Genomic DNA, 21,370 nt, shown 5'->3' on the forward strand with positions numbered 1-21,370 from the left:
TTGCGCGCTACACTGTGACTAGCATCACAATGTGTGTGTTTGTCTTTCATTATGATTAAACCATAATATAATAATATGCCATTTAGCAGACGCTTTTATCCAAAGCGACTTACAGTCATGCGTGCATAAACACATTTTTTGTGTATGGGTGGTCCCGGGAATCGAACCCACTACCTTTGGCGTTACAAGCGCCGTGCTCTACCAGCTGAGCTACAGAGGACCACATGCTTATGTTATGGCAAAATACAATTAGCTCTTAATGACTTTCGTATACAGATTAAATTGCTTACCCGCTCCACAGCAAGCTGCTCTATCCACACTGATATGCGAATTAATTTAATGTTGAGCTAAATGTAAAAAATACAGAGTTTTAAAAACGAACAGAAAGGAACGATATAAATCAGTACTTTTTTTTTATCGAACCGGTGTAGAACATTCTTTTGGTGGTTTTTGGATAGAAATGCCTTCTGGAACATGTGAACTTTCATGTGCCTTAATAACAAATTATACCATCTGTAAATAGGAATAAAATTGTTACATTACGAGCCTAGTTGGTTTAGCCACAGAAAAAGACAGCAACCTTCCCGCTAGCCATGATTGGCTGAGATCATGAGTGGGCTGGAAATGCCGAGAGATCGAGTTTTGAAATCAGTGGAATTAGAGTATGATAGCTAAGGAGATGGAGAAAACACCTGTCTCCGGATTACATCTTCAAACTAAGGCAACCATGGCATCCGTGACAGAGAGGGAGAAGCGTCCAACCATGTATATGGGTAAGATAGTCTAGCTAGCTACATTTTCAGATATTACACATTTCTAATTTTGTCAGTAAGTCATTTTCATTTCAAGTTAAAATGTACTGTTAGCTAGTTAGCTAACGTTAGGTGGTATGATCTGTGTAGTAATATTATTCGTATCTCAGAGCCATTTGCTTTGCTAGTTATAGCCTAATGTTAGCTAGCCTAATGAACCTGCAGATTCATGCAGGGTAGTAATGTCATGAGTTGGGATTATGGTTCATTGTTTAGATAGCTAGCTAGCTACATGTCTTAAAATACTCCTATGCAAGTAACAATTTCAATAGAATGTTAATGTCACTGTGACAACTGTTGATAGACGTAGCTGGTAAATTCACTCTGGCTATCTACTCTGATTTCAGAGCACTCTCGTCTGAGTGTGCCAGAGCGCAGAATAACTGACACATTTACGAACGCTCAACACCCGTTGAATATGGCCGGTGCCAGTAAATGTTAGCAAAAAAGTGTAATTAAATTGTTGCCAGCAGCACAGTTGCAGTCACCAACGCTCTGGATAACATAAAAACAGCCCAACCAGCTCTGCTAGGGTGGATAAAATGGTCAGAGTGAGCTGTTCTCTCATTTGTGTCTGGAAGTAGCTAGCAAGCTAGCCAACGTTAGCTTGGGTGCTTGACTGCTGTTGTTAGGACAGATGCTCGGATCAACCCTACTCCTCGGCCAGAGTGTCCAGTGTGCGAATTTACGAACGGACAATCTGATAACGCTCTGAGTTTACGTGCGGGGCAATAGCTTAGGAGGGTGTGAACGATGCTGAATGGGTGTAGACAAAGAAGAGCTCACGAGTGGGTGTACCAAAACATTCAAAGGCCATTTTCTCAAAAGTGTGGTTACAAGTTTATCAACTTTCAAAGCAGAATTACTTTCCCATTGTTCCTCAACTGTAGTGTATGATATACCATTTTCTAGCACCATTTCAAATTTTGCTACATAAGACCAAATCGAGCCGGTCGGTCACAAATGTGTGGGTGTTAAAATCTCTGTGTTGAGGTAAAAAGTGTTGTGAGTGTTATATCTGAGTGTTGATTCTAGTGGGGTTAACACCAGTGGAATTGAAATTGACACCACCAGTGGTGAATAAATGAAGTGTTAACCAGGTGTTGTTGTTACTCCACTGCGTTTAGTTAATTTCCGCTAGCTCTCTCAGAGTGAAAAAGACATGGGAGGGGCCACAGTATCATATTTCCCAGCAGGCTTTGTTGCAGGTTGCTTTTTAGAAATAGCTTGTTTTAATATCTATGTTTCTGCATGTACATTGATTGAGTAATTGATCTTATACTACACAAAGATAAATAACATTTTTCTAAACTAATCCAATCCAATCTGTAAGTGTTTGGACTTATTTCACCCGTTATTGAGATGGTTGTACCAGTATAGATGATTTAAGTAGTCTCATTTATCATTCTTCCCTACCTTGGCAGTCATTCTAACTGCAGTGATTAAAAGTTCCAATTGTTGAATATTCTAACTCTGGCTGGATTCCAATAGGAATTATACAATTTGCAAGCCAACATAATGTGGCTTGCAAACCAGGAGTTTCAGACCACTGTGTTAAGGTAAAATAAGGCTGTCAAACTATTGTAACAATCATGTCTCTGTCACTAGCAAACACAGTCATGGGTGGTACTGGTACTTCTAAAATTCACTCAAAAGGCACCCTGGGAAATAAATAGGAAAATAAGGGTTTAATACCTACAGCAGGGTTCCCCAATTGGCGACCCACGGGGCGAATTTGGCCCGCGGGTGATTTTATTTGGCCCCCCAAGTTTTCTAATGCTGTTCATAGTGTTAGGGAATTAACACCTGTGGTCTTACAGTAACTTGTTTTGGGGTATTGTTTTAACACTGTAGGGCAGGGATCATCGACTAGATTCAGCCGCAGGCTGTTTTTTTCTTGAGCAGATGGTCAGGGAGCCGGAACATAATTAAAAATAATTTGTAGACTGCAAATTGACCGCAAGAAGCCCAAACAGATATGATGTTTGACTAAAACATATATATACAGTACCAGTCAAAAGTTTGGACACACCTACTCATTCAAGGGTTTTTCTGTATTTTTACTATTTTCTACATTGTAGAGTAATAGTGAAGACATCAAAACTATTAAATAACACATATGGAATCATGTAGTAACCAGAAAAGTGTTAAACAAATAAAAAACTACATTTTATATTTGAGATTTTTCAAATAGCCACCCTTTGCCTTGATGACAGCTTTGCACACTCTTGGCATTCTCTCAACCAGCTTCATGAGGTAGTCACCTGGAATGCATTTAAATTAACAGGTGTGCCTTATTAAAAGTTAATTTGTGGAATTTCTTTCCTTCTTAATGCATTTGAGCTAATCAGTTGTGTTGTGACAAGGTAGGGTTGGTATGCAGAAGATAGCCCTATTTGGTAAAAGACCAAGTCCATATTATGGCTAGAACAGCTCAAATAAGCAAAGAGAAACGACAGTCCATCATTACTTTAAGACATGAAGGTCAGTCAATACGGAACATTTCAATAACTTTTAAAGTTTCTTCAAGAGCAGTCGCAAAAACCATCAAGCGCTATGATGAAACTGGCTCTCATGAGGACCACCACAGGAATGGAAGACCCAGAGTTACCTCTGCTGCAGAGGATAAGTTCAATAGAGTTACCAGCCTCAGATTGCAGCCCAAATAAATGCTTCACAGAGTTCAAGTAACAGACACATCTCAACATCAACTGTTCAGAGGGGTGTGAATCAGGCCTTCATGGTCGAATTGCTGCAAAGAAACCACTACTAAAGGACACCAATAAGAAGAAGAGACCTGCTTGGGCCAAGAAACACGAGCAATGGACATTAGACCGGTGGAAATATGTCCTTTGGTCTGGAGTCCAAATTGGAGATTTTTGGTTCAAACCACCGTGTCTTTGTGAGACGCGGTGTGGGTGAACGGACGATCTCCGCATGTGTAGTTCCCACCGTAAAGCATGGAGGAGGAGGTGTTATGGTGTGGGGGTGCTTTGCTGGTGACACTGTCTGTGATTTATTTAGAATTCAAGGCACACTTAACCAGCATGGCTACCACAGCATTCTGCAGCGATACACCATCCCATCTGGTTTGGGCTTAGTGGGACTATCATTTGTTTTTCAACAGGACAATGACCCAACACACTTCCAGGCTGTGTAAGGGCTATTTTACCAAGAAGGAGAGTGATGGAGTGCTGTATCAGATGACTTGGCCTCCACAATCCCCCGACCTCAACCCAATTGACATGGTTTGGGATGAGTTGGATGGCAGAGTGAAGGAAAAGCAGCCAACAAGTGCAAAGCATATGTGGGAACTCCTTCAAAACTGTTGGAAAAGCATTGCAGGTGAAGCTGGTTGAGAGAATACCAAGAGTGTGCAAAGCTGTCATCAAGGCAAAGGGTGGCTATTTGAAGAATCTCAAATATAAAATATATTTAGATTTGTTTAACACTTTTTTGGTTACTACAAGATTCCATATGTGGTATTTCATAGTTTTGATGTCTTCACTATTATTCTACAATGTAAAAAATAGTAAAAATAAAGAAAAACCCTTCAATGAGTAGGTGTGTCCACTTTTGACTGATACTGTATATACACTGCTCAAAAAAATTAAGGGAATACTTAAACAACACAATGTAACTCCAAGTCAATCACACTTCTGTGAAATCAAACTGTCCACTTAGGAAGCAACACTGATTGACAATAAATTTCACATGCTGTTGTGCAAATGGAATAGACAACAGGTGGAAATTATAGGCAATTAGCAAGACACCCCCAATAAAGGACTGGTTTTGCAGGTGGTAACTACAGACCACTTCTCAGTTCCTATGCTTCCTGGCTGATGTTTTGGTCACTTTTGAATGCTGGCGGTGCTTTCACTCTAGTGGTAGTATGAGACGGAGTCTACAACCCACACAAGTGGCTCAGGTAGTGCAGCTCATCCAGGATGGCACATCAATGCGAGCTGTGGCAAGAAGGTTTGCTGTGTCTGTCAGCGTAGTGTCCAGAGCATGGAGGCGCTACCAGGAGACAGGCCAGTACATCAGGAGACGTGGAGGAGGCCGTAGGAGGGCAACAACCCAGCAGCAGGACTGCTACCTCCGCCTTTGTGCAAGGAGGAGCAGGAGGAGCACTGCCAGAGCCCTGCAAAATGACCTCCAGCAGGCCACAAATGTGCATGTGTCTGCTCAAACGGTCAGAAACAGACTCCATGAGGGTGGTATGAGGGCCCGACATCCACAGGTGGGGGTTGTGCTTACAGCCCAACACCGTGCAGGACGTTTGGCATTTGCCAGAGAACACCAAGATTGGCAAATTCGCCACTGGCGCCCTGTGCTCTTCACAGATTAAAGCAGGTTCACACTGAGCACGTGACAGACGTGACAGAGTCTGGAGACGCTGTGGAGAACGTTCTGCTGCCTGCAACATCCTCCAGCATGACCGGTTTGGCGGTGGGTCAGTCATGGTGTGGGGTGGCATTTCTTTGGGGGGCCGCACAGCCCTCCATGTGCTCGCCAGAGGTAGCCTGACTGCCATTAGGTACCGAGATGAGATCCTCAGACCCCTTGTGAGACCATATGCTGGTGCGGTTGGCCCTGGGTTCCTCCTAATGCAAGACAATGCTAGACCTCATGTGGCTGGAGTGTGTCAGCAGTTCCTGCAAGATGAAGGCATTGATGCTATGGACTGGCCCGCCCGTTCCCCAGACCTGAATCCAATTGAGCACATCTGGGACATCATGTCTCGCTCCATCCACCAACACCACGTTGCACCACAGACTGTCCAGGAGTTGGCGGATGCTTTAGTCCAGGTCTGGGAGGAGATCCCTCAGGAGACCATCCGCCACCTCATCAGGAGCATGCCCAGGCATTGTAGGGAGGTCATACAGGCACATGGAGGCCACACACACTACTTTAAGGACATTACATCAAAGTTGGATCAGCCTGTAGTGTGGTTTTCCACTTTAATTTTGAGGGTGACTCCAAATCCAGACCTCCATGGGTTGATCAATTTGATTTCCATTGACAATTTTTGTGTGATTTTGTTGTCAGCACATTCAACTATGTAAAGAAAAAAGTATTTAATAAGATTATTTCATTCATTCAGATCTAGGATGTGTTATTTTAGTGTTCCCTTAATTTTTTTGAGCAGTGTATTAACAATTGTTGGACATAACAAACTGTAAAATACACCAGGAAATCAGCTCCAAGTGATTTTAATTTAAGAAATCTGTTCCCAAGTATTCCCACGCATAATAAAGCGACACGACGTGATCGTATGCAAATGTAACCAAGGTTTGAAATGATTATGTTTTAGTCAAACATTATATCTGTTTGGGCTTCTTGCGGTCAATTTGCAGTACACAAATTATTTGTAATTACGTAGCTCAGTTGGTAGAGCATGGCGCTTGCAACGCCAGGGTTGTGGGTTCGATCAGAATGAAAATGTATGCACTCACTAACTGTAAGTCGCTCTGGATAAGAGCGTCTGCTGAATGACTTAAATGTAAAATGTAATTATGTTCTGGCTCCCCGACCATCTGCTCAAGAATCAATCGGCTCGTGTCTGAATCTAGTCGATGATCCCTGCCCTACAGTGTTAAAACAACACCCAAAAAATGAGTTACTGTAAGACCACAGGTGTTAATTCTATGAACAGCATCAGCTCTAATAAAGTGTTAATTTAAGTCGTAATTTGCAACACCCATGGAGTGTTAGTTTATCAACACTTTGAAAAGTGTTAATTTAATTATACACACTAATAAAGTGTTCAATTGAACACTGTGGGTGTTAAAATTCTGATAAAAAAATTGCTGTGCACCAATATGTCACCTTAATGCTGTGATGTCAAACTAATTTTTCCCCGGGGGCCGCATTCGGTCTTCAACAAGGTCTGGAGGGCCGCACTGATTTTTTAAATATTTCCTTGCCATATTTGCAAAGAATATTCTTCTATCCATAATTTCTGGAATTTTCTATGCTCCCTGACTGTCTAGCTTTCATTTCGGTAATTATTAGCGAGCTGGACACAGTCAAGGAACTGTATGAATGTAGGTCCATTATCATTTCTACACAGTTTCGAATTGGGTTTAGGCATTTTAGAGTATATTGAGTTAGTTTTTTACTCAAACCACCCGCAGGCCGGATTGGACCCACTTGCGGGCCGGATCGTATGTTTGACACCCCTGCGTTAATGTGAACTGAACATCATTTGGATGCTTGTGATGCAACAGCATCACCAATTCAGAGGATTCCCAGAGTCCTGTGTATCAAAACACCCTTGTGTTTAACTCCCATACACCTCCAGAATAGTAAACTGCATTGCTGAGGGCAACACATCATAGAGCACACGGAACACTGAGATTGCATCTCCCAATCTTGTTTCTGATTGGCTGGTTGGAAGGAATAGGGATGAATCCAAAATGTTTTGACAATTAATCATCCACGGAGGTCTGTATAATACCTTAGGTAGGCATCCAAAGCAGAAAAACTATGACCTGCCCAAATGAATTGATATGTGCGTTCCTCAATGATGAACTAACTCTTATGTGACTGGACATGTAAGCACAACCTGACCTGGGCCCAGATTCACAAAACCTTCTTAAGAAGAAATGTATTCTTAACTGCCATTTTTTCCCTTAACTATAGACTTAAGAAGAAACTTAAGCAATGTTGCTAATCCTCAAAAAGGTTATTGGACATTTTCTTGCGCTATTTCTTATGTTTCTCCTTAAGCAGAAAGTTAAGAAGAAATTAGATTCTTGAAAATAAAGCTATTGGAAATGTTCCAAGATAGCTAAACCCTAGTCTTAAACTCAGGGCAGTGAGAGAAAGCAATTTAACATGTTTAATTCACTTACAAACTTCATCTGAAAGTTTCAGTATTGATTATTTTAAACCCAAGAAAATGTTTTAGAACGGTAATCTCAGTAAGAAATATGCTAGATAGCTAGCTAAAACAAATGCCTAGCATCAAACATCTTAAGAAGATTCGTAAGAAGATATTTGATTAGTTCGTAAGATAATCATTAAATCTTAAGATATTGTTGAGGAATTGCACTTAAGAACTATCTTATAAACTTCTTCTTTTTTTTCTTAAGAAGCTTCTTAAGTTTTGCGTGAGAAGGGTTTTGTGAATCTGGGCCCTGCTCCCTCCAAGCAGTCTCCACTCTACCAGTCCAGCGCCCCCCTGGTCATGTGCAATATGATGACTATAATGCTTAATAATGATTATAGGAATAGTGTGTGTGTGTGTGTGTGTGTGACTGACCACTGTGTGATCATGGCAACAAGGGACCCTCCCTTAGAAACAGTTATAAATCCCCTATCCCTAGGGAGCAGTAAACACACACAGCGGGGACACAGTAATAAAAAAGACTAATGCTCTGTATAAGAGGTGGCAGAGATCACTAATATTACAACCGGGAGCATCTATCTACTTCAGTGGTTCTCTCTCATACAGTACACACACATCACACCACACATTTTTTTAAAGTACACGCACACACACACACATAAATGTTACAAGTGTGTTAACAGTGCAAACTATAGTTCAACTCAAATTTCCCCATACCTTTCAGGCTCTTGCTCAGGCGACTGAGCTTTGCTTTCAAACCCAGGGAAGCTACTCATATCCACGTAACCATCAGTGTCATTGGCAGAGGACAGCACCCGACTCGTATGGTCAAAGAACTCTGCAAAGGTCCCCGGTCGTACAGGCCTCCGGGAGGGGATCTGGATGTTCTCATAGTCGGAGCAGAGGGTCTGGGCAGGAATGTTCTCGTAGTCTGACGTGTCAGTGTTGGGAAAGGAGATGGAGCGGGGCTTGGTCAGGGGGAGGGGGGTGTAGGGGGCGCGGGAGCGGTCCTCAAAGGACTCCACCCGGGCCACACTGCGGTTGAGGAAGGCCACAGAACCCCCTTTTCTCTTCCCATCCTTATAGAACAGGAAGGTGGAGGGGGAGTCCGGAGAGCGGTGGGGCTTACTGACCATTCGGGACTTGAGTTGCGGGGAGCTGCCTGTGCTGCGCCTGTCTAAATCAAGGAACCTGGCGGGGCCGTGGTGGCTGGACTCAGGGGAGGACCTGGAGGAGGACACATTGACGTCCACCAGCAGCTTGCTCTCTGTCTTCCTCCTGAACTTCAGCATCAGGAAGCGCTTGAAGGAGGACTTCTTCTTCTTCTGCCTGTCTGGGGAGTCCCCCTCGACGAACAGGGATGGAGAGCTCTTGGTGATGGGCTTCTTGGTGATGTAGGCCAGCTCAAAGGGAGGAGGGATGTCCACCATTGAAGTAGGGGTGGACAGGCCGCTAGAGGGCAGGGGACTTCGCTGGGAGAAGCTTCCAGAAGAGCCCATGACACAGGGCAGGGAGAGGCTGTCTTCCCTCCTCTCCCCCGGGGAACCCTGGCCCTCCTTGTACACACACAGGGGCAGGTCGCGTCCCTCCATGGAGAAGGAGCGGGGGTACAGGAGAAAGCGATGTGGTTTGGATGAGCTCTTGGCCCGGGTTGAATTTAACATGGGGCTGCTGTTCAGCGCGGGTCCGCTCCGGTCCAATTCCACCTTGCAGTAGTTCTGAAGGTGGAACTCTGAGCCCGCCTCCTCATGAACCGTATCAGGCACGTAACCAGGCACTTTCCCTGACAGCGACCGGGACCTGGTCACAATGGACTTCCTGTCAAAAGGCAGGAAATTCTCCCCCTCTGAGTCCAGGCCTGCCTCTTCGTAGACATGCTCATCACTAAGGTTGTCTTCTGTGTCGGTGGTCTCATCCAGGTAGGGAATAATGTGGCCCTCTAGGTCCACCTCGTCCCTGAACACATCAGAGTCATCTGGGGAGAGTAGCTTGCTGTCAGAGAACGATGAGGCCTGGGAGGTGTCTGTGTCCGCTGGCACTGAGATAGACACCAGCCTGAAGCGGGGCTGGTTTTTACTGTGGTTCAAGAAAGCCTCCACCATCTGGACTCCAGGCGTCCTTCTCTGACATGAACCTGTCATGTTCTCGCTGTCGTCATCATCGTCATCATCATCTCCTATCTCGACGTAGTCCTCAGAAGAGACACACTCAATCTGCCCCATGTCCTCACACAGCGAGTCATCGTCACCTATGGCTGCGTACTCACTGGGTTCCATGGTCTCTGTTGTGACCAGTGAAGATTCCTCCGGTGTGCTCTCACTCCCTGCCGATCCGTGACATTTGTCCTCTGCGGGCCTCTGCTCTGGATCCACGATGTCCTCAGTTGAGATGTAGTAGGGTTCCAGGCTAGGGTCAACTGCTTCCTCCTCTGTGTTGAAAAGTTGTTTAGCTTTATGTTGGCTATGTTGGCACTCACCCTCTTCCATACTGTACTGAATAGTCATGGGCTCTTCATCAATTATGGAATATGGTTGATACCTTTCTGCTCTCTCCTCTGAGGGACCAATGACATCATATCCAAAGTCCTCCTGTAGGACATTGGGAGGACTACCAGGGTAAGGTGAGGATTCCTCTACTTCCCCCTCATCCTCCTCCTTGAACGATGAAGGCTCTTGGGTAACAAGGTCCTCCTCTATGTTGTCTTTGACGAGGAGATCTATGGGTTCCTCAGAGAGAGATTCTGTTACTGCATCTGCTGTGGTATCGGCTGCTTCTTCTTCTGCTTCTTCTTCCTGTATTTGGTGCTCTTCCTCCTCATTCTCCTTCCCAGGCCCAGTTTCACAGAGGTAGCATGCTGCCTCCTCCTCCTCAATGCTGATGATGGAGAGGCCATCTGTGTCGGCCAGAGCCTCGCCTGCGTAGCAGCCCTCGGCGTCAATGTCATCAGTGATGTACATGTCGATTATCTCCACCGCGTCCACTGAGTCAATTGTGAATCCAGCATCACTGACCCCCAGTGTGTCCAGAGAATCCACCTCCTCTGTTTGAACACTGTCAGTTAACCTCCAGTCCTCCTCTTTCTCCTGCATCCTCTCCTCCTCCTGTTCCCTCTGCTCTTCATACCCATTCTCAGGTTTGTTGACCACTGAACTGAGAGAGTATGAGTCATACTGAGGTTCCACTGGTTCCTCCTCCTCTAGCCCCTTCCCTCCACTCAGAGAGTCCTCTGGCTCATTCTCCTGGTCCAGGTCCTCGTCTGAGGAGAGCAGATCCCCGTTGGTGTACCCCTCCTGGGCGTTGTTGGAGAGCAGGGAGGAGTCGCCCTCCTCAGGGCCATGTGGTACTTTGGGTTTGGGGGCGATGGGAGGTTTGGGGCCCCTGGCTGAGGAGCAGGGCCGGGACATGAGAGGGGAAGGCAGCTTGAAGGTGAGGTGACTCACAAGCTTTGGTTTAGGAGCAAGAGGGGGCTTCTTAAAATCTGAAAACAAAACAAAAGAGATCATCATGAGCTACTACTAGATATAGCCTAAGGAGATAACGGATTATTCCAAACGTACAGAGGGAGAAAATGGTGAGGGTAGTGGTCTGCACACAAAACAATTAACTCGGTGTTCAAGAAACAACGCATATAGAGGAGCAATTCCACGGTAACGGAATTACGCTGAGACTTTAAAATGTATACCAAACAAAAAACATTGATTACAAAGTTTAACAAACCATACAACTCAATGCGCAATGACTATTTAGAAGAATTTACACATAATGTATTTATTTTTACTGGAAAAACTGGGTAGATGCAATGTTTGGTAACAGAATTACGGTAAAATCTCTCTCAGTTTTGTTCTGTTATCAAACATTGTATCTGCACAGTTCTTGTAAATGTGTTTTTGTCAAACTTTTTGTGGAAATGGTCCAAAAAAAATAAGTCCTTGTGCATAGAGTTGTATGGTTTGTTAAACTTTGAAATCAATGGTTTTTGTTTGGTATCCATCTTAAAGGGAAAAATCTGAGTCTCCATGTAATTCCGTTACCATGGAATTGCCCAGAGTCAGAAGAGATTGAAACGCTGTAGGCTATCTTTAAGGCTATCTATTCGTCATACCTCATATTCCTAATTCCACTGTGAAAAGCATATTATAAATTGTTTCCAGCTATCTATGTGCTGTGATAGCCAAGCCTTCAAACAGATTGGGCAGTCCAGCAGATAAGAACCAAATATTCCCAAGATCGTGCATTTTATGATAAAATTGTCAAACTTGGTACACTAATACTAGATACCTTAAGGAATGTTTTGAAGATTAGAGGAAGTCTGGGAAGCCTGTCAGTCAACCAGGGCGGCTATTTTAATAAAATGGCTGCCATTCGGATTTCCTGTTGAAAGAAACGGAGTGGCTGCTGTTCTGGACTTTCTGGAAACCTGATTTACCGTGGCTAAAGATACAGAGATTTCTGCGCATGTGCAGGATTTTTTTCAAACATAGCTCCTGCCCACTCTGCTGCCTACGTAGCTGCTGCTCAGTGCTCCGCTGCCACTCCCCCCTCCTTGATCAGCGAATAACTCCTTTGTCAAACAACATGTTGTACACAAAGGACTTGGTCGACATGTTCCAACTATTGCATTCCATGCCTCAGTAGGCTATTAAGCATGAGCACAATTTCATGTTATTTTTTCAGGAGGGGAGTTACATGCAGCTGTTTACATTGTACACAAAATACATTATCAACATGTTCGTACAATGTTTGCAATGATGATGAAAAAATAATATTAAATCGCTAATTAGACTGTGTGTCTGTGTTTTGCTTGTTTTTGATATGCTGCCTAGATAGCGGCATGTAACTTTTTGCATTGGTGAAAAAACCAATCTGTGAATTACATGCAGCAATCTAGGCAGCATATCAAACACACGCAAAACACAGACATGCAGTCAGAATTAGCAATTTCATGTTATTTTTTCATCATCATTGCAAACATTGGCTAAGCGGGAGGCAGACTAACCTAACATAGCAGGTGTAAAAAGACGCCTGAGCAGGGTCCCCACATCCATTTTTCAGGGGAAACGGAAGTATGCAAAGCTGTCATCAAGGTAAAGGGTGGCTATTTGAAGAATCTCAAATATAAAATATATTTTGATTTGTTTAACACTTTTTTGGTTACTACATGATTCCATATGTGTTATTTCATAGTTTTGATGTCTTCACTATTATTCTACAATGTAAAAAATAGTAAAAAATAAAGAAAAACCCTTGAATGAGTAGGTGTGTCCAAACTTTTGACTGGTACTGTAAATATATTCTTTAAAGATTTTGTAGAAAGGTGGCGAGAAAGTGCCCAAAAAGCTACCCAAATGACTGATTCTTGAACATACTTTCATCCTCATTTTCAGTATTTTACATTTAAACACTTAAAACTGTCAAATGGGGGTTCCCTAAAGTCTACTGATTACAATGATATATAATATGACATTCTGTATTTTGTCCATTTCAAGAAATGTGACAAGAAACCTTGTACTTAATTCCTTGTACTTAGGATGTTGAAAATGGAACCATGGACTTGAAGCCATTCCAATAGAACACTACCATTTTGAATGGGATGTATGGGACGCAATACTAAGGCTACGATTACTTATTATGCAAGCACTGTTTTAGTACACTTTATATATCATTCTAATCCAAAGATATCACACAATATTTTGAGATCATTAGGAGCGTGCTGAAATGTTATCCTCTAAATCAAGGGATCAAAATATCAACAACAATCTGTGATTTGGACAGTATATTGGGCACAATTTTGGTCATATTTTCAAAGACATCTTTAAAAAATGTTCCAGGTAGTGTGGAAAATACAATCAAATGGATCATGTACAGTACCAGTCAAAAGTTTGGACACACCTACTCATTCAATGAGTCAAAAGTTTGGACACACCTACTCATTCAATGAGTAGGTGTGTCCACACTTTGACTGGTAATGTACATGATCCATTTGATTGTATTTTCCACACTACCTGGAACATTTTAAGCCATCATTAGGCTTAACATAACACTTACTAATAAAGTTATGGCCAATTCAAATTACATAACAGTATTTGAGGGCAAATTTCTACCACATTTTAGCATAAAGTTTAAAGGACAGATATACCGTATATGGCATAGTTGGGTTATTCTATTGTGTTCTCCTCACCACTTAAAACATTTTAAGACATCCTTGGGCTATATGTACCAGTTATTAATGGCAATATGGCAATGTGAATCCTGTCCAATTAGAACCAATGTAGCTGGTTGCCGGTAATTTTTTTAAATTGGTCCTTTAGAGTATAATAGGTTAAATCTGCAATGGCACAGGAGGCTGCTGAGGGGAGGATGGCTCATTATAATGTCTGGAACGGAGCGAATGGAATGGCATCAAACACATGGAAACTGTGTGGGCCAAATGTAGCCGCAGAGCTAAATATCCCTAGCCTTTGCACTTTAAGTTTAATTTGCACCAAATATTTAGTGTCAAATCAAATAATGACCCAACACGTTTTTTTAAATTTCAAATATCAAAGACACACCTTTATTGAATTGTTGCATTTTTTAATTGTTTTAATTTAATTCTAAGTTGAGTGCATTCTCATAGATTTATATTTGCAACGTTATCAACCATTTGTTTTCTATGTTTGACCATTTCAGCCCTTTTCTGGTGCCTTGTCTGCAGCTTGGTGGCCAGGTGTGTTATTTAGAGGCGTGCTGCTAATTGGCACGTTCTATTATCCTGACATGGAAGGGTGTGTCGGGTGATACCACCTGCATCCAGCATAGGGAAAAAGGATTTCCCCAGTTTAAAATATACTCTAATTTTCTATTTAACATTGATATATTTACAGCTAATCATGTTAATGATCAGATTTTATGCTTAAAATAATGTATATGCTAAAAATGTTAGGAATAGATCCTTAATAATGTACGTGTGTCTTTGTAGCCTACCTGCCTCAGACATATGGAACTGGCCATTCACTTTATATTCTGTGTGCTGACCTTATGGCTTCAGTTAACCTTGGGAGTTGCGCCTGTTCTGCTATGTAGACCTCAGTTATACATTTAGCTTTGTTTGAGGCGTTAGAACAGTTTTATGTTTATATTTTACAGACCTTTAAGTACTCTTTTTTTATGCACTATGGTTTTTGATTTCTCTTACTTTGTAAACAACTTGAAGTTTGGGAAAATAAACCCCCTAATATTTTCACCCCTACACAGTTGTCTCTCGTTGACTCCTTGTTCATCCCTTACATATGGCGGCAACGGTGGGATGGCCAGTAGAGGGAACTGAGTAGAGGTTAAAGGACTTTTTTTCTCTAAACCAAAAACCAAGATGGTGCCAACAAAGGACAAGCCAGGGTGAGGAACACTGAATAACCAGGAGAAGACTGTTGCAGAGCCATTCCATGAGCGGGAGAAACATGAGGCCCGTGGTGTCCATCGGGACAGGAAGGCCATCCTCCAGGAGCAACGAGAAGCAATGCAGCCCTCCTACCAGAAGAGGTCCACACCAGAACAACCCTTGTCCCTGCAACCCACTGGAAGTTGAGGTCTTTGTGGCAGCTCAACAAACAGGTCAACTATAGTAGGCCGAATGAAAAGCCTACCATAATACCAGAGGATAAGACCTATAGACTGCCACAACTGACTGCCTTTCCTGCTGGCACAGGAAACCATGTGTTTGATGTATTTGAACTATTCCACTCATTCTGCTACAGTCAATACCACAAGCCTGTCCTCCCCAATTAAGGTGCCACCAACCTCCTGTGAATGGCGCTATAGCTAGACATCTTTTATTTAAACTTGTACTTTGTGTAAAGGCTGAAAGGTCTCATCATAAAAGCATTTTGTTAAAATGGGTTACCTGTCTCTCTGCTGGGCATAATGCTTCCAATGGGATTTTACCTAAAGTGATGTGTACAGGGCAGGTTTCCTGTCACATTTTTTTAAATTGACACAAAACAGAATATTATATCATTGCAATCAGTAGCCTTCAGGGAAAACCCATTTAAAGTCTTAGTGTTTACATGCTAACTATTGGAACTAGCCATGAAAACATTTACAAAAAACAGTAATTTGTCATGCGTTTTCACCACTTTTCTACTAACATTTTAAAGGATACGTATATATGGCATATTTTGGCTATTTTATTGTGTTTTCCAGACCCCCTGAAACATTTTAAGCCATCATTGGGCTGTATTTATGTAACCATTATTTATGGAGATAAGGCATTGGGTATTTCTCAATATGCACCCTACCGTGCTCCAATTTGTGTGCTCGGAGCACGGTAGTATGCATTTTGATAAAAAACCCATGTGAATTGTGTCCAATATGGCCCCATGCAGGAGGTAATGGACAAAATCGGCGATGGCACTATAGTAGGGCTCTACGGTGCAACCATTTTGCTCGCATATGCGGCTAAAAATAGATGTGGGCGAACTGAAAAAAAAATGCTGCCTTAGCTATTTTCAAAGTATTTCTGCCGTTTTGTTTCATTGCTGGTAGCTTATCATCACACAAATAACTACGAATCGTATATAGCTATCCCACCTCGAGCAGCAACAGTGCCTGGGGGGCTGTGTGGACTGTAATTGAAGTGCTGCAAGATTCCTTTTTAGAAGCGCTCAGACATAGAAGTTGGTTGAATTTACCCGAAAGTCTACTAAAGTGTAACTTTGTCCTCGTGTTTCTTGACTATTGACATCGTTTTGTTCACACGCTAGGTTGTTTTTCAATGTTAGTTTGAGCTTGCTCAACTGCTAGCGAAGAGGCATGTCGGAGAATCTCATCTCTCACAGACAGATGTGCGAGTCCTACCGTTATTACAGTAATGGTCCGCCCCTTAAAGGGGCAGCTGAAAATTGGCCCGTCCCTTAAAGGGGGCAGGTGAAAATTGGCCCAGGCCCAGTAAAAACATGTCGGCCAATGGATCTCGTCAGTAACTTTTCTGCGCATTTTTGGATTCCAGTTCAACATTTACCTGTGTTTTATATCATATTATAAACTGGGTGGTTCAAGCCCTGAATGCTGAATGGCTGACATCCATGGTATATCAGACCGTATACCACGAGTATGACAAAACATTTATTTTTACTGCTCTAATTACGGGGGTTTGTGGTATATGGCCAATATACCACGGCTAAGGGCTGTATCCAGGCACTCCGTGTTGTGTCGTGCTTAAAGAACAGCCCTTAGCCATGGTATATTGGCCATATACCACACCCCCTCAGGCCTTATTGCTTAATTATTAACCGGGTGGTTCGAGCCCTGAATGCTGATTGGCTGAAAGCCGTGGTATATCAGACCGTATATCATGGGTATGATTTAAAAAAATACTATTCACTGGTCTAATTACGTTGGTAACCAGTTTATAATATCAATAAGGCACCTCAGGGGTTTGTGGTATATGGCCAATATACCACGGCTAAGGGCTATATCCAGGCCCTCCACATTGCGTTGTGCATAAGAACAGCCCTTACCCATGGTATATTGGCCATATACCACACCTCCATCTGCCAGGTGATTGGCTGAGCCTTCTTGGGTGCGTGACATCACTCTGAGCCCTTACCAAAACATAAGACATTGCGGACAATTTATCTCGCCTCGAATAAAAACCAGTAGTAACCAACAACTTTAATGACAGTTATCTTAAAACGAAAATACATATCTAATATTCCCGCACGCCAATAATATTGTCGCAAAGGAGGGCTTGCTAGCTAGCTACAGGATCTGAGTCACCTCAGCCGTTTTCTTATGAAACAGTTCAGCTAGTGACGCTAGCTAGCTAGCTAACATTAGCTAGACTACGTCTAGACTCGGGAGCTCATGGTCATGTCTAGATGGGATACAGCTTTTGTCAAATTGACGTCAAAAGGTGTTGTTTATTTGGTGCTTTTTTACTAACTCGTACCTTTTTCCTAACCTTAACCTAATTATCCTACCATGTTAATTCTCCTAACCAGCTACGTAAGTTCTCCTAAACCTGCTACGAAAAGTCAATTTTGACAAAAGCTGTATCCCTTTTAGACAAAACCGGAGCTCATGGACACATAGTCATCATAGGCTTCAGGAGCCAGCTGCAGATATGATTCCACCATGGGCAATAATAACTGGCTACTAGTTCGTTTTCAGCCAAATATGTTCAACTTATAGCTAGTTTATCCAGTGACCACCACATTTAGAAGGATAGCTACTGACTGAAATGTAGCTAGCTAGGTAGCATGCTGGCTCACACTGGCCATGCAGTAGCCAACTAGCTAGCTAACAGTTAGCTTATTGTGGACACAAAACAACGACGCTAGCTAGACTCAGGAGCTCATGGGCACACAGGCTACAATAGTCAACTGGTTAGACATGATAACACCATGGGAAACAATAATTGGCTAGTTCGTTTTCAGACAAATATGTTCAAGTCATAGTTAGTTTATCCACTGACCACCACATTTAGGGTAGTTAAATTACTGAAATGTAGCTAGATAGCTCACTGGCCAGGCAGTAGCAATTACTATCCAACTAATCGTGGATTTCCTATTCTTTGCTACATTTGGGATAACATGCTCATATCAAGCAACAGACAGTTTGTGGAAAGGTAAAAATAAGAATTAGTGGACTCGTCTTATAAATGATCCGACAGTGAAACTTAAATAGATTGGTGAGGCTTCATTTATTTCCCAATTAATTAAGCTGAAGGTAGGTTTCCCAAGTCGTTCGGTTCTTACTGCTCATGCCTGCGAGAAATCTACAGACGGCTCTACAGCGCATCTGTGTGACGTTACACACCCAAGAAGTCTCAACCAATCACCCAGCGTAACTCATGAATATTAATTATTTGCCTCCAGCTATCCTACGAATGTAAATTTCGCTTCCCAGACTGCCTCCAATCTTTCAAATGTTCCTTACTTAAAGGGTAAATCTGCAGTTGCTACATACATTTTTGAAGAATATAACTTATAAATGCCTCATGAGCTTAGTTCAACAGTCGTACCCCATAAGAACCCAAAATATACGCTTGTTTTACTCCAATGTTTGTAAACAAAGTAAATGTAAACAAACACTGGATAGGCTCAAACATGGTTAAAACTGTAATTTTGATCTCATGGATGATCAGTCCTTTCATCCATAGCTCAGTCTATGAATTTGAGAGTGGTCACATTTCTCCAGCCCCATCCCTCAGCTTTTTACCGAAACAGGGGCAGAGAGGACCCTGTGTTATCGTTTCAACTGCGGATTGTCTCTTTAAAGTATCTAGAATTAGTGTACCAAGTTTGATCATTTTATCATAAAATGCATCATTATGTCCCCTACCTGCTGGACCACTGCACCTGGGAAGAGTATTAACTATGGACACTTTGCTTAGAAGGACACAAGTTACAACACTAAAGGATTTACTAAAGGATTTCCCCAAGTCACTATCTGCGATTCACTGCCCCTCTCATAGGCTGTTTTTGTGAGTATCAAGGGACAAAAAATACTAAAGACAAAATAAAACATGACAGCACAACTGGTCAAACAGGACACACAAGGACATTACATAAGGACATTACATTTGGGAAACTAGGCTATATGATCCAGTGGAGGCTGCTGAGGGGAGGACAGCTCATAATAATAGCTGGAACGGCGAAATGGAATGGCATCAAACACATGGAAACCATGTGTTTGATGTATTTGATACCATTCCACCTATTCCGCACCAGCCATTACCATGAGCCCGTCCTCCCCAATTATGGTGCCACCAGCCTCCTGTGATATGATCTCCTCAACATACCCTGAGGAAAACAGCACCCCTGGCTGTACCTTGAAGAACCAATCAGATTCTCAATAAAGCAGCAATGTGACAAGCATCATACAGGCTTACTCCTTGTATAATGTCCCCATAATTACAACAGAACAATGCCATTGACAACCTTGTCATAAATCCATAATGCACATTATCAAAATAATATCTGGTGTCTATAAATTCATGATCACTCATATGTTTAGATATTAGATAAATCTATTATCCTACATATATTAGACATATTGTTAGACCACCAACAGTCCTTTTCCCTTAACACTACATCACAGATAGCCTTACTACTGCATTGTAGTTGTTCAGTCTCAGATATAGACTAAAGACCTAGTGACAGTTCTCACACTTGGGATTTCAATTATTGAAATAATATGATTGGAATTGCAATACGAATTCTATATCTAAACAACAATTTGCCCTCTATTTGCTAGCCACCCACGCCTATAGGCTATCACCGTCTGTGGCATTATGATCCCAGGACTTGTCAACTTTCACAAATTGTAGGCAGCACAAGTCTGTCCCCCTCCCTTCACACAGAGTCCCTTTCCCGTTTTGTTATGGGCAAGACACATTCTTACAGTCCCTTTTTTTGTAGGGATAAAACAACTCAGACGATGCAGCGTTTTATTATAAAATGACCAAACGTTGTCCAGACCTAGGGCCTATTTGATTAGTAGGCTACATTTGTCCAAATCAAAGTGCTCTCATACCTGTATTCATTTTCGGGAACCATCCGAGCGAACATCCGAACAGTTTATCATTCATCAACCCTTGTGAGAAAGCAACATCCTGTAGGATATATTCCAGACCACACGTATTCCGAGACACAGAAAGGCAAACCTAACCAAAGACCAGAAAGGTAAAACAATAACCTTAGTTTTATGTCATTTTTATTGCGTCAAGTTACTTTCCAGCTGTAGCGGTCCTCGACTGGTGGCGCGCACATTGTATGTGGTAAGAGGCGCGTCTGAACAGATGCAGGAGGGTTTGGAGTTGGGAGCTGAGCGCAGGAAGTGCTCCCTGGTGTTTCCTGAGGAGGAACCCAAAGGGCACAAACTGGTTGAATCAACGTTGTTTCAACGTAATTTGTCAACGTATTGTGACATGGAATCTACGTGGAAAATACATTGGATTTAAATGGAAACTGTTGTTTTGAGGGTGACATTTTATCATGGTAACCAAATTAACAAACCTTGTATAAATTATGTTGAATTTGTACCTTTAAAACAACATCAACTCTTCAACAGTATATCCACGTTCAGAAAAGAAAGAAAAAAAGTTGGGCAGCACCTCCTACTGGAGAACGGATCTATCTGCAGCTACCCTTTGGTCTCCCATCCAGGGTTTTAACCAAGCCCAGCCCTGCTTAGCTACGATATTACCAATGTGATATCATGAGAATCATTTTTGAGAGTTCTCCACTTAAAAACTAAATAGATTCACTGTTGCTATCAAAGTCATTCCAAAGGGACGGTTTTTTTTTGGGGGGCTATTCAGCAGCCTGATGGTCTGGGGTTAGAAGCTATTGGCCATTCTTACGGTTTTTGCCATGATGCTCCTATACTGCCCGCATCTGAGTGATTGAAGCGAGGAGAACAGGGCATGGCTTGGGTGGCTGGGGTCCCTGATGATCTTCTTGGCCTTCCTGCGACACCTGTTGTTGTAGTTGTCCTGGAGGGCAGGCAGTGTGCACCCAATGGTGCGTTGGGCTGAGTGTACCACCCTCTGTAGCACCTTGCGGTCTGCAGCGGTGGAGTTGCCGTACCAGGCTGTGATGCAGCCCGACAGTATGCTCTCGATGGTGCTCCTGTAGAACACTGTGAGGGCCCTCGTGACAGGCTGAATTTCTTCAGCATCCTGAGGTTGAATAGTCGCTGTCGTGCCTTCTTCACCACGGTG

The 21,370-nt window shown here is 42.7% G+C and overlaps 1 protein-coding gene across 2 annotated transcripts in view; it reads right to left on the reverse strand.

Moving 5' to 3' along the window:
- Window positions 1–20,414, reverse strand: part of LOC121575242 (FYVE, RhoGEF and PH domain-containing protein 5) — a 74,543-nt gene extending 54,129 nt beyond the window's left edge. For both annotated transcript variants that reach the window (XM_045222865.1, XM_041888211.2), the window contains exons 1-2: window positions 20,182–20,414; window positions 8,386–11,146 (exon numbers count right to left, since the gene is read on the reverse strand). In XM_045222865.1, coding sequence (XP_045078800.1) covers window positions 8,386–11,146; window positions 20,182–20,236 — 2,816 coding nt within the window. In that variant the 5' untranslated portion in view covers window positions 20,237–20,414. The remainder of the gene's footprint in view (window positions 1–8,385; window positions 11,147–20,181) is intronic.
- Between the last annotated feature and the right edge of the window lie 956 nt (window positions 20,415–21,370).

Source organism: Coregonus clupeaformis, chromosome 10 (genome assembly GCF_020615455.1).
Source record: "Coregonus clupeaformis isolate EN_2021a chromosome 10, ASM2061545v1, whole genome shotgun sequence".
NCBI classification, from domain to species: Eukaryota; Metazoa; Chordata; class Actinopteri; order Salmoniformes; family Salmonidae; genus Coregonus; species Coregonus clupeaformis.